At 43.2% G+C, this 14,530-nt stretch overlaps 1 protein-coding gene across 1 annotated transcript in view; it reads right to left on the bottom strand.

The window, feature by feature from the left end:
* Positions 1-11,197, bottom strand: part of PAPPA (pappalysin 1) — a 177,860-nt gene extending 166,663 nt beyond the window's left edge. The window contains exon 1 of the mRNA XM_009482689.2: positions 10,801-11,197. Coding sequence (XP_009480964.1) covers positions 10,801-11,197 — 397 coding nt within the window. The remainder of the gene's footprint in view (positions 1-10,800) is intronic.
* Positions 11,198-14,530: the final 3,333 nt, after the last annotated feature.

Genomic DNA, 14,530 nt, shown 5'->3' with positions numbered 1-14,530 from the left:
CCTCATTTCACAGCCCAGAGGGACTATGACAGGTATATGCAGAAAACGCTCCAAAAAGTAAAAACAACTCCACATTGTACAAATGTTTCCCACTGCATCACCATAACCATTACACACCCAAATTAAACCATCAACAGTGGTGACGGTGGTTGGAGGTTGTTCTCCATGACATCTAATTTTCAGCTTGTTCATTTTCCCCATTGCATGCACTCTGTCTCTGCCTTGTATTCTGCATGTTCATCAGTCTGGAGCAGCCCCCCTGATTTCCTCTCCAAAGGAGTTACTCTAGGTTTACATTGGTGTGTTCAACAGCAGAATCTGGCTTGTACTGCTCACCCTTCCCTCTGCCAAGTACATGTTTCAAAATCGTGTGTGTAATGCATTTAGTTAACATTTGCTTTTTCTCCCAGTACTCCTTTTCTCTCTGAACATCTCCATTCATGAGCTACAGCACAGGAGGCTTCCAATTCTTGTCTAGTTTATGCTGAAAATAATACCCATTAAATTATCACTGGTGAAAGGTGCAGTTTTGACCTCAGAGTGGCTGCTCTGTTTATCCACAAGACAGATGCAATGTAAGACAGTAGTAATGCAAGCTCCAGATTTCAGCCTTAGCACCTCAGCCTGTGTAAGCACGGATGCTGCTGAATTCAGAACAAAATTGTGTGGATTGTATGATGTGCAGCCTCCCTGTTGACGCTCCCAACAGAAACACCAGTTGTTTAGCAGTGAGAGCGTGCACTAGATGATACCCCACCACCAAAACAGTCTGGGGCACTAACGTGCTGTGTGCAAAGCCCCTTCTGCAACCACTCACCTGGTCCATATTTAACTATGGGGTAAATGAGTTATCTTTGCCCTTAAAGAATAACCTGAGATATCCAGGGACAGATTTTCAGCATTTCCGAGGAACATGCTTAGCAGTTACAACATACATATTTTACAAGCTGTTTCAGCAAGTCAATATATTAATCAATGTGCAGATGTATAAAAAATATCAAAGTATTCCAATTTAAATAAAAGCACTCTGAACTAAGGGGCTTCAGTGATATTTGCTTTTCTCTCCCATTATGGGCTGCATACGCTGTTCCATTTGAAAAATACAATAATTCATGCTGATTCAAACATCACCAGTGTGTCTAGGCCAGAGATATTAATTTCTGACCATCTGATTTTCTGCCATCTCCAAAGAGCTCATGTCACAAATGCCAGCTGCTGCCTTCAACTGTCCCCCATGTTGCCAGTGCTTTCAACTGTGAAACTAGGTGAAAGACTTCATAACCACCATCAGCTCAGTACAACAATTACCCAGCGAAGAACCATCAGCAGCTACAATGAAACATCCTACAGGAATTAGGGTGTATTGACTTCACATGGAGAACAACCCAGGCTGAGGAATACCTATCATCACCTCTCAAAAAAAATGTTTACTAAAAGGCCAAGCCCGTTGGGATCTGTTTCTAGCTCTGTCACCAACACACTGCCAAATCTCAGACAAATCAGAGCACCCCTCCGATCCTCAGTTTCCCTGATTTTAAGGGCAATGTTCTCTCACGCCTGAGAAACTTATCACCACCATCAGCAGGATGTTTTGAGGCAGTTATCAGGACTGCAAAACCGTAATCTTACTGCAATGATAAAGGAAAATAACTGTACTAGGATACATTAGAACAGGAGAAAAAAACCCTACATTCAAAACTAAGTAACACCGGTAATAGTGAAGGCCTTTCCTTCCCATTCCTTTCCCCGTCTTAAATAAAACAAACAAAATAATGGTGATAAGATCTCTTTCCTCAATCCAATGAATGATCTTCATGAATACGCTTCCAACACTAACAACAGAGAATAGGCAAGAAAGAAAACGAAGGAGGAAAGAAGCCTGCAGCTGATGCTCGGTGTCAGGAACAGGGCTGCTCTTCTCCCAATTCCATGACGACAGAAGACTCTTGGGAATCAGATGAGGGAGGGGAAGATGGGTCAGAGGAGAGAAATCCATATGGGAAAGTGATTTAAAGCAAATAAAGAGACAATAAATTAGATAAGGAAAAGGAGGAAAAACACAGCAGAGGGGAGGAAAGAGAAGAGATAAAAGAGACCTAAGTATCACTCAAAAGGAAGACTCAAGGAAAGCCTACCAGACCCCAGGAGTTAATCAGCAAAGAACAGAGTGGTTTTCTTCTCTAACACAGCAATTCTTTTGCTTTCATGAGCTGGTATCATATCTCACAGATGCTGCTTCACCAGGCCGATTCCAGATGCTTCTCAGTTTCACTTCACCCTTACTCCCTCTTTGTGAGAACAACGGCTCGCTCCATGTTTGTGTACCACTAGGATGGATATTAAACAGAACAATATCAATAATTCCTGGAAAATATGCATGAGCATATGCCTGACTAAGCACACAAACACACAGCCTGCTTATCCTCTGTTCCCACAGCGCTTCCAACATGAGTTGGCTGAAGCCACCAACCTGGTGGCCACCCTTGGTCCGCAAGGAGGGGACACCACCCTCCTGTGGCAAAAGAAGATGAGAACTACAGAGGGCACAGGGTTACCCACAGCACGTGCTTGCTAGGGAGAAAGAAACCAGCAACTGTGTGGAGCAGGAAGAAGAGAAAGATGGGGGAATCAAGGACACCAGATAATAGAGAAAGAACCGAGACTATGACAGTGATAAGAGAGGGTGGAGAGATTGGATGGGAAAGTTACACACTTACATCACCCAGCAAAACAGAAAACCGGACAGCGTGTTTTGAATAAGTGCTCTTTTTAACACTGAAAATAACCAAACAAAAGAACAAAAAAAAAAAACCAACCCAAAAAAAGAGAGAAAGGTTGAAAGTGACAGAGGCCAAAGTGTGATCTGGAGTATAGCAAAACCAACTAAAATAAACACCTCCCCTTCCCCTGGCCAATTTCTCTGACATTTGGGCTTCACAATTTTTCTTCTCTTGTATCCAAGGCAAGAAAGGACACCAAATAAAGGATGTTAAAGCAAGGACCATGGAAGGGTCCAGGCTGTAGAGGAGGGATGCAGAAGACCCTCTGAAATCAGAGCCTAAGCCAGAGACGGCCAAGGTCAATGGTATTTTTTCCACAATCTTGAACAGGTTTAGGATCAAATCCATGCTGCCTGCATAAATCTAACATCATGAATCCAGCCCCATTTTCACCAAGGGATAATCTGACTTGTGTTTATATTTGTTCACAGTTTTAACTGTGATATATACTGCACCCTCACTTGCTGCTGGCAACCTTATGGATGTTGAACGGCCCTCAACTAAGCAAATTGTTTGGATCACTAAGAACAAGGATAGCAGAAAGCGAAATTCTGGGATAAGATATTCACTCTTGTTCTCTTTTTAGCTTGCCTTTTTGAGTTCTGCTCTGCTCATGTTCAGAGTAAGAGTACTTTGACTTCATGGATGGCTTTGGGGAGAGTAAATTTTATAATAGGCACTAACATCAAATCAAAGCAGTTTACAAGATCTGCCACTTGTGTCAGAATATGTGGGGAAATAAACAAGCTGCTCTTCCTTGATCATTGGAGTTTAAATGCTCTATTGATCTGGGAAAAAAATCAAAGGTGCTTTGGAAATTGTGTGTGTACATGCATGCATGCTCACACCAGAGAAAATGAAGAGAAATGTAGGGACAAGCAGAAATTAGCAGAACAATCAAGCATTTCTTCTCCACAGAAAGCTGAAATAAAACTAAGAATGATATCCAGATGTCAGCTATCCCAACGTAGGGAAATGCCCACAGAGCAATGTAAGTAGAAGGTCAGAAGAAAGGTACACCTTCATTTTCAGAAGTCTCATTTTCGGGAAAATAAACAAACAAAAAGGACAGCACAGTCAATTGTTCTGTGCCCAAAACAATGCATGAAGCAAATGCCTGGAACCTAGGAAACAGAAAAGTCCAATATATTTTGCATATCTGAAATAGAAAGAGTAATACATACTGATCATGTAAAGACAGTATTAGGTGAAAAATTTGGTAGTATTGAGAGAGGAGGTTAAATGAAAAAAAAAGATTATATTAGACTAGATGATATAGCTGAGAGGAAAATGTAGAGGGTTTTGATCAAAAAAGGCTTTTCTGATGCATTTTCAGAATAAACTGGAATATAAGATTTGAAAGTAAAAATATAATAAAGTGAACGCGTTCATTCTTACTATGACGGGATGTAGGAACTGCCACACAGACTAAGACCAGAGAAGGGTGGGAAATGTTTGATAAAATATTTTTCTCAGGAAAAGGGGAAATTAATCAAAACAGACTATCTGTGGGAAAGGATCAGTTTTGGCAAATATTCTAACTTAAAATTTCAATAGAAGTTTCATAACTGTCAAAATACCTGATTCTTTTTTAACTTGCTGAAAATAAGAAAGCTGATCTCTTTCACCAGCAAATGTTTTTCTTTCTCATACTTAACACTTTCCTAAACCAATGCTTTGGATTTTAGGTACTTAAGATGTTGTCAATCTGTCCTCTTTTCCTGTATTACATTATAGTGGTGACTCTTGGTCTTAGCTAAAGATCTTTGGTTTATAGTAGAGCACTGGGAAATTTTCTGTGGCCTGTGCTATATCAGAACCTACGAAGTGGATATTCTGCAAATGTTTGGACTAATTATCTGCTGTTATATCCCTGACACTGCAGGGGACTGAATTTGGCAACCCAGGTGGTCCCTCCTCTGCTTCTGCTCCTATAATTTCTATCAGAGAAAATAAAAGAGGAGCTGAAAAAACAATGGCTAAAATTGGAAGCAAATCTATTATATGGGAACATTTCAGCTGAACCCAGTCATGGAAGGGTTTATTTTTGGTTTTTTCAATATGTCTTTTTGAAAAAAGCCACTATATTTTGGCTCTTTTTTCTGGCTCAGGCCAGCATGAGCAATGAAAATTCAAGGTGAAAGTGCTCGGTTAATCCCGTGGTCTTGAGAACACCTAAAACCCATTGGTCCCACAGTATTTTTGTATTAAAGCTGCTCAGGCAGGTGTCGTGGCCACACCTCTCTTGAGACAGACCTGAGGAGCTTGGCACCTGTGTCCTGACAGCACTAGACCCGGTCTGCAAAGATGGCATTTCTCCACCAAAAATCCCTGCTCCACCCAGCTGGCATGCCCCTGCTGTGTTTAATGGGGTCGGGCCTCAGTGACCAGGGAGGTCCCTGCCAGCGGTTCAGCTCTTTGCTCGTCAATGCACCCAGCCAAGGATCTCTCCCGCCCTTGGCAAAGGCTAACAAACACACGAAGCTTGTGGAACAGCATCATCAAACTCCTGGGCCCGCTTTGAAAGTGGAGACCTGTCCTGTTCTTCATAAGAAAGGTGAGCGGCACCTACCTTCATGGGAGGGTCTGGGTTAGGGTCCTTAAGGAGCCAGCGTCACCCCTCCCAGCCACTGCACTGCTCAGTGAGACCTCTGGGATTTGGGATTTAAGTGCATCCCTCACTATGCCACGTGTGGCTGGGGCTGATGGTGGGCACCTTCACTCGGCGTGGCTGTGCCTCGGGATCCCTTTGGCCATCTGCAATGCTCCCCTGGCGCTGCGTGGGGAGGCGACATGGGGACCCAGACAGCAGCTTCAACCTGATGTGATAACTTTCAGGCATCTGAATCACTAACCAGGTCTGTCTTTCCACAATGGCTTAGCATGTGAAGGCCCTCCAAGGGCTTCTTCTTGCCCTCACCATCTAGGCCCGCCCACTGCAGCTCTGCTCTTCGCTTCTCCAGTCGTCTCCATGAATCCCTGAGGAGAGCCCCGCTCCCACTCTCTCTCCAAACACCATCCCCTCAGCTTGCTTTCTGCCTCACGCAAGTTTTTCTAACTGAAACAGGCTGGCTTGAAATAAATCAGGCTGAAATGAAGTTTGGAGAGGCGAGCTCAGCCTGGGATACATCTCTGTGCCTACAGGAGACAGCCATACATCATTTAGGAATCTAAATTTACCATCCTTCACACACACAGAGTCAAATTTCCCTCTCTCTTATTACCAGTTTATTAATTAGAGCAGCCTACATGTAAGTGCTTTAAGAAAAAAAACCCACACAACTTTCTTCTAACTTTGCTATTCTGACTCCAGTGTGTAGCTGGTCAAAAGAATGAGAGCGGTTAAAATTGGAAATCTTATGGAAAGAAAAATTCTTTCTCTTTTCCATCTTCTACCTCTTGTGCCGGCTGCTACAGCCTGAAGGAAATGTACTGTTCAAATGCAAATATTTAGTAAATGACAAGCTATGCTGTATTTTTTCAGTGGCCTATTAGTCAAGCCTTATCCAGATCCATAGTCATGAAGCAGCTAATAATTTGAACCCATCTACAAGGAAGCCAAAACCACACAGCTACTTGTAGCCTTCCGCAATGGTGTATTGGGACGCTGGTCACCCTGAAGGAGCATCTGGGCAGGTGTTCAAGCTCCTGTGACTTTGGCCCAGCAGTTACTCACTCCACCCATCATGCCCATCACCTCGGACCTGGCACATGCCAGTGCTAATTAAATGACAGAACTACAAGCTTTATGTTTGACTTGTTCTATAGTCCTTAATTCTAGTACTTCATTACAGATCAAAACAAGAAAATTCATGCAATTAAAAGACAACAGGCTGTTGAAGATGAGAAAAAGCTGCTTTATCTATCTACCTATTATTTTAATGCCAGTGAAACTCAAGAGTAAACTCTCTATTGAAAACCTCCTCAAGTTCTCAACACACCCACTATAAGGATCAGCTCAGGGGACAGGACCCAGCTCACTGATTCTACCTGAAGTGTATTAAATCAATATCAGACTCCAAAACTTCAGAAGGGAATCAAATTAAACCCCCAAAGTAAACATATATTCTTAAGCCCTGTGGAGGGAACAGACCTACACAGTGTCAATTACATATCTTTATAATTGCCCAATTATTGGACCCCGACACAGATGTTTTTCAGTCTCTTACATGCAAGAGCTGTGGCTTTAAGTGAGCTCCACTGTGCTGATTTTGGCATTTCTTTCCCTTGGATTCTGCTGCAGTTTTATGTTCATCAAGGACTGAAGTTGGGAAAACATAGGCACTCCCTTACATATGAAGCTTTATTAAGTTGGGATCATGCTCTCTGTTGGCAGGCAGAGGAATAGAGAGACAGAGGAGAATGAAACCGGGAAGGGAAAAAAAACCAAAACAAAACACAAATAACTTTCACTCTTCAGAGCAGGCACGCCTTCTTACTCTGGCTCCCGCTGCCGACGATCATTCATCCCACTCCTCTCAGCTCCCAGCCAGTAAAGAGTCAACATCTCATTCCTATGAAAACATGAGCTATCCCGCTCCTGAGCTATATACCAGAAAACACACTGACAGGGACTCAGGAGGATCCTGTTTCTTAGGACGGGGTTGCATTGCCACAGTAGAACTGAAATATGTTTGATTACAACAGAAGCAAGGTCAACGGTGCTTTGAAGCGTCTTATTTTGCATGGCATGTGTATTACCTAACTTGACTACAGTCTGGACCTTAACTCCTTCCTTCATAACTAGAGATGCATTCAAAGACTCTACAGGGGAAAGTGCACAAACTTGCATGATTAATACCATGTGCACATGTGTGTGTTTGTAAGAGGGATGTACTGTGCTGTGTGGTAGGTACGCACATCCAAGGAGTGTTTGTCCAAGAACTGTGCGGCCCGGGGAGGGAGGCAAGTACACACGAGCCGAGAGCTGCCTCCGCTGGAGAGCCCCACCGCGGGAGCTGCACAAACGAAGCACAGCCCAGCTCTGAAAACGCCTCTGAGCTTTTGCGTAACACAGATCAATGGGTCAGCCTTCTAGTTTCCCAACAGCTTTCCCTGACAAATGCCAGAACAGATATCGGTGAAGTCAAACAGGACAGCAATAACATCACTGCCAACCAGCGTGAAAATTGGCAGAGCCTGGCACCAAGGACTGCCTATCATCAGAGACAGGGCATGGCCCGGCACAATGACGAACCCACTTAACAGCGCTGTAAAATTAGCCATTTATGAAAACAAATTGAATACTGCAGCAGAGGGTGACGTAAGGAGAGTTGGCTCCAGACAGAAACAGAAACTCCTGTAGCCTGGATTAGCAGAAGAGCTCCGTTATATCAGGGCTCAGGCATAGAAGCTGATAACAACTCGGGTCCTACATGAGATTTTTAACAGACACAACAGGCTTCCCCTATAGGCACACATGTGGCTCCTACACGACTTGCAGTGACTACTTATATGCCAGCAAGGACAGATGGAAGGGGAGCAGTCAACACAGGCTGGGGGGGGGCAGAAAGTAGATGAAGATACAAGGAGGACTCTGAAAAAGAGGTGTCTTCCAGTCAATCCTGCCCTCTCCCTCAGATCTGTACAATCACACAGTTTCCCACTTTGCAACTGGGTTGGAAGTTGGGGATAAACTCAATTCTGGCACTGTCAGCGAATTTGACCCAGTCCCTGCTCCCCCCCCACCAACCACACAGAAGAGTTCTTAATTTCAGTGGGGTCCTACAGATGCAACTTCAATGGCAGAACAGGGCTCCTTGGTCTGTCACATCCCAAAACAGTGAAAATGAGAAAGCCAAGAGTTTTGGCAGCCAAACCCCTTGATTTCCTCATTGAGGGAAGCGTAATCTCCCCCTAAGCTTGCTGCAGGTCTGGGAGGCTGTGGTGTGCAGAGGGTACTCCGAGTGAGTTCCTCTTGGACTGCTTCCAGGTGTTTACACACAGAGCCAAACCTGGCTCTTCTTCAAGAGTGCGTGTGAGGGGGGAAGGGGAGCTTAAAAATAAAATAAAAATCACAAAGTCCTCCTGAGCTGAGCTGCAAGCTCTACGGTGCTAAACTGGGGCATTTCTTTTCATTTTTCACAGTGGAATGTTATTTCCATGCATAAAATGGGTCAAGTGTTTTATACAGGCAACAACCCAACCTCCCCCATCCAATTAAAGTATTTTACTACAAATAATCTTTGTGTGTGTTTGTCTAGGTTCCCTATTGTATGAATTAGAGATACTTGCACCAAAGGCAGACACAGGGTCCTAGGTGTTGGATTAAACACATTAAAAAAATTCACTGACCATGTTTTGCCACTGATGAGACCTGTGTAAACCCAAATTCTGCCTTTCCTAACTTGAAAGAGAACCACTTTGAGCCCTGGGGTTTAAGTTAAGATTGGGAACCAGAAGAGTGGCGTATGAGAAAGCCAGGGGAAATAAAGCAAGTAATAATCTATTTCACCTATGAAATCACTCATCTGCCTGTCCTACTAAAGGCAAAAGGGACCAGCCCATGCCCAGCACCTCCTGCCCACCCCGGCAGCCACACACATACTGTGTCCCCCTCCTCACAAGTGAGCAGAACAGCAGGGATTGGGTAAAGTTAAGGAAATGCACTGCTGAGTTCATCTTAGTTTTTGGTTTCCTTAGGACAAAACAACTTTCTTGCGAGACAGCAGTCACGCAGGTCAGGGATGGGGCAGCGGGGATAGAGAAAATCACAGAAGGGAGGGTGGCAGGGGAGAGGCGAGCTGGGCTGGCGGAGCAGCCGCGGTACCACGGGCACAAGCATCCGCTGCCTTCTGGTAGGAAGTGACTCCAGTTAAAGGGAAAGGGGAAATCCTCCCTGTCTCTTTAAGGCATCCTAGGACATGGAAACTTTGTACTTTCAGGGAATCTCCTTGCCAAAAGAACTGTAAAACATGTCTTCCTCCCCCCCCCCACCGCCGTTTCTCTTTCTGACTTGTTTTCTTTTTTGTAAGGGCATTTCCATTTTCTATGACTTCCTTCACAGCGAAGATGGATGTGGCGACATTTATAAGGGTTTGTAACCCTCCGAAAAGTATCCGATTTCACGACAACTTCGCTGCACTTTATCACTAAAGCGGGGAGAGGGCGGGAGGTGGCAGGAGGGAGGGGGAGAGGGAGCGAACGTGGGGGAAAAGGACCCAAATTCATGATGGTATCATAAAATTTAAATAAGAAAAGTGCAATATTCCTCATTATTGTTCAGCTCAGACAGCTTAGACTGGTAGCTGCTTTGAGTACTAAATGATTTTATAGGGCTATTTGACCTTACAATCATTTGTATTACACTTGCCATTTCTAAGGGGAGACAAAAATACTCAACGCATCCTCTAGCTGCAGTGCTAGTCCCAGCCCTAGCTGAGTGTCGAGGGGTTGGGAACTTTATAAACTCATTTGATTCATTTGAGGTTTCACAATAGCCAAAAGTTCCTTTATAGCTTTTTGGAAACCACATGCTAACATTGCATCTAAAAAGGTAACAGTGAAGTACACTAAAGAGCTAATAAAACTAAGGAAATCATATAGGGACCTTAAATATGCATTTCTTTGCAGCCATACACTAGACACATACATTTATTTTCATACATACGTACAAGCTACTTTCAAATGCTCTATTTACACTTTTCCAACCTGAAAATTAGGTGAAACCCCACCGTGAGAGCTCTCTCTCCTATCTGCATCTTAATCCGTACACCCAGAAATAAAGAAACTAGCCAGGATACTGCCATTTCCCTATGCAAAAGTTTACATAACTTTTTCTGCGAGCATATACTTTCAGACAGTTTGCCAAGCTCCGGTATTTCACCAAATATATATATAATAAACGCACCCGAGCATGTTTACACACGCACTCACGTACATATGCATGTTGCAAGGCACACATGCACAGTTAAATGTACACACACACATACTATACACACGCACGCCTACAGCTGGCTGTTCTGCCGGCTCCCGAAACGTAAAAGGGATGCTGCAGCCACAGGCACGAAAAACTACCTACCTGCAATGACAGCCGGAGATCTCTGTCCTCCTTCAGCTTTCAGCCACACTTGCAAAGTGAAGGCATCTCGGGGCAGCTCAATATCTGCCTTCAGCCGCAGCTGATCACCTTGTCCACTGAAATAGAGCGCCCTGCTCGGGGTAAGGGACTCCTCTTCGTCCTTTACCTCCCGCTGTTGCCTCCTGCGGGGGACATGCCCAGGCTCCAGCCCAGCAGTGGAGCGCCTTCCTCGGGCTAACCTGGTGGCACAGGTGCCCGGGGCAGTGTAGAGGAGCTGGCGGCTGTGCCTGGTGTCCCTTCTTGCCCTGCGGGAGCGCTCGTCCATCCCACATTCGGGTCCACTGGCTAGGGCTGAACAGAGAAGCGCAAGAGGCAGCAGCAAACTCCAGAGCTGCATTTCCAATCTTCCCCCCCCTTCTCCCCTGCAAATCCTCCCGATCTGCCAGCTTTGGGCTCCTCCTTGCCTTGACTTTCTTCTCTTGTTCACCCTTCTTGGTATTTGCTCTTTTTATAACCCTTCTCAGTTGCTTTTTCTTTTCTTTTTTTCTTTTTCTTTCTTTCTTTTTCCTGCTTATAGATTTTTTTTTCCCCTTAAAACAAATAAAAATAAAATAAATCAAAACTCCTTCTTGGTTGAAATGTATTTCTCTGTTCTTCCTCCTCTATCTGTCTTCTTCTCCTCTATTCCTCCACAGCTGGAATTCCTCTCTCTTCTTTTCTCTGCTGGATTTTCTTCCCTTTATTTTTTTCTTCTTAAAAAAACCACACACACTCTCTCTCTCACACACACAAAACAAAACAAAAAACCAAAACAACCCCCCCCAGCTTTCTCCAAGACTCAGACCCACTGATTTCCCTCCCCCCTAAAAGATGCTCTAATCTATTTATTTTTTTGGCCTCCTTTATAACATAAGCCACAACCCCCTCCTTCCCCCCAACCTCCCCCCCTCCCTTCTTCTCCACAAAATGAAAGAAAAGAGAAAAAGCCCCTCAGAAGATGAGTAAACAAGAATATGCTAATCTACTCTAGGGTGCTCCACCTTCCCAATTGAATGATTCCCATTAAAACTGCAGGGATCATGACTAATCAATCAGCTTGAAGGAGCAGATAGCTCCAGAGGTTCAAACACTTTTGCTGTTTTCTTTTTCCCCCCTTCTTTTCCTCTGTTCCTCTTTCCCCCTATCACTTCCCCCCTCTTATTTATTTTTTAAAGACAATTAAGATGAATGGATCAATGTGACAAAAATCCTGCACCCCGCTTTTTGCAATCTCCCCAGCTTTCTTTCTCAGTCCAGTCCAAAACACACATTCCTATTTTTTTTTTCTTGGCAAAAGAGAAAGCTATTTCTCCTCTCAGACTCCCCGTTGCACTTTGCTGGTAAACCTTATGCTCCTCTGCAGCACATAAAGAGTCTTGAAACTTGAGTCTCAGATATTTTTTAATTGCTTTCTTTCTTTCTTTCTTTCTCTCTTTTTCACTCTCTCTCTCTTTTTCTAATTCTTTCTTTTCCTCTTATTATTTTCTGAAAGTTATGCAATCAGCCAGGCTCCCCCTTTTGTGGTCCCCCTCAGTGCAGTTGTGTGCAGCTAATCCAAATGTTGCATCAAAGGTCCCCATCGAATCATCAGAAGCTAAAAGGAGAGAAGCTTTTTGAAGAGCATTTGCCTTCCAGAAGCTGTAGCAACAGAGCAGGATTTGGCTTTTGAATGCTCCAAAGACTCTGTTTTTATTAAAATAATTAAAAAAAAAATATTAATTTTATTGGTGGGTTGAGTCAAAAAATCCTCTCTCAATATTGCTAATTTTTCAGTCTAAGGAATTGAGCTCCCCTGGTTTCCTTGGCTTAGTTGTAGCCACAGGTAAGATTCTGACTGCTTGCTGGTTTGTAGATCTCTGTTTCTGAGCTGGGACGTTTCTTTTTTTTTTTCTCCTTTCTTTTTTTTTTTTTTAATATTTTTTTTTCACTCTTGAAAGATCTCAAAAGCTCCCCCTGATGGCAACAAAAAGGATTTTCCTAAGTACTTAGTGGAAATGACTTAGCAGTAGCACACTCTGAATCCACAGGCCACTATTCCACTCAGAAGTTCAGTAGAACCAACTTAAATCGCACCAAATTCATTCACAAACCCAGCAACCCACATCATCCTCTTCTTCCATCTCAAAAGTAATGATTGTCACACCTTATTTTCCTATAAACTTTTAACAGCAATCACACAAAAGAGTTTTCCTGGGACTGTAATCTTTCTGCTTTTGCAGATTACCCTATTACTATGAGTTTGTTATGATTACTAACACTTAAAATATACATGATAAAATTAATGAAAGTAAATTTTTCAATGAGAAAGAGTTGTTGCATGCTTGCAAGGCTTCCGACAGATGTTTTTTCAGTTTCTTACTAATTTGCAAACACTGAAGAATGTACAGTTGAAATTTTCAGACATCTTGGATATACCCACAGAGCCCCACCAGAAGTCAACAAGAACTACAGCTGACCAGCCCTTCTCTAACCATACAGACTTTCCCTCCGTAGCAGCTCTACTTCCAAGAAGACACAAAATACTGGCAACATCTACAAAGTTTTTAATAAAAGACCTCAAAGCAATTAAGCCTCTCAACAACCAAGAGGAAATTGGTAGCTAGGAAACAAACTGTACCATGGTATATACTCCCATAAATGTCCCAAAGAACTCAGAGGGATGCAAAAAAGACACTTAATGCGTACGTGCCTGCTCGGCAGAAACAATTTAAGATCAGAGCTTAAGTACTGCACTTTACTATTCTAATTTAACACATAGAGGACAGTGCAAATCAAACAAAAATTCAGAAATTCAAAGTGAACCTGTTCAACTTCAAATAAGAGCTAAACCAGGAAGAGTCCTGCTGCCAGGGACACTGCTTTCTCCACTTGACAACTCCCCCGAAGTCCCCGGGAACTTTGCCCACGTTGAGTCTGGAAGAACAGGCTCTTTAACTTAAATAATGCGGGTTCCAGTCTTTCCAGTGGAAAAAGCAATTCTGTGAAATCACAATGTTTCTTAGGGACATTATGATTTGGCTGAAATCATCAAAGAAGATTACTGAAACATTTCAATTTGATGGCACTGCACCATTTAATTTTGAACATATTTGACCTTCTATCTCTTACAATATTATTGGCAAAAGAAAGGGCTTCACTGTGACCAAAACGCAACACTTCAATGCATCAGACTGCAATTCCATTAACAAATTCTGGGGTGTTCTTGCTACAAAGGAAAGGCCCAAGGCTCAGCTTTCTGTACTCAAGGAAGACAGAAGAAAGTATGAAAAGATGGAATTTATCTCTAGAGCATGAATTTCACGTGTAATCACTTTTATTTCTAAGATATAGCAAAAGCATAAAGAAAATGTAATACATAAACTCTTGAGTCCTGAGTGATAAAGAACAGAGAGTGGAAGAGATGTGATTTTAGGAATAGTGAGTAAATCTGGGATTCCTTAAGACTGTGGGTCAGATCTAACTTCCCTGACAACAGATGAAATTCTACCCTGCACAGATGGACATTTATTCTCTGCTTAAGCCAGTACTTAAGTGATGTACGGGCCTTCTGGCAGGGGGGTTTCTACCCAAGGAGAATAATCCTCCTGTTGAACTCGAGTGGAGTATTCTCCTAAGTAAAGGGAGCAGGATATTGTCCTGCATCTAGAGGTATTTTCACAAGAAAAAGCAAAAAAAGCACCAAACCCTAGAT

Source organism: Pelecanus crispus, chromosome 9 (assembly GCF_030463565.1).
Source record: "Pelecanus crispus isolate bPelCri1 chromosome 9, bPelCri1.pri, whole genome shotgun sequence".
NCBI lineage: Eukaryota > Metazoa > Chordata > Aves > Pelecaniformes > Pelecanidae > Pelecanus > Pelecanus crispus.
This window is presented reverse-complemented; position numbering and strand designations above follow the sequence as displayed.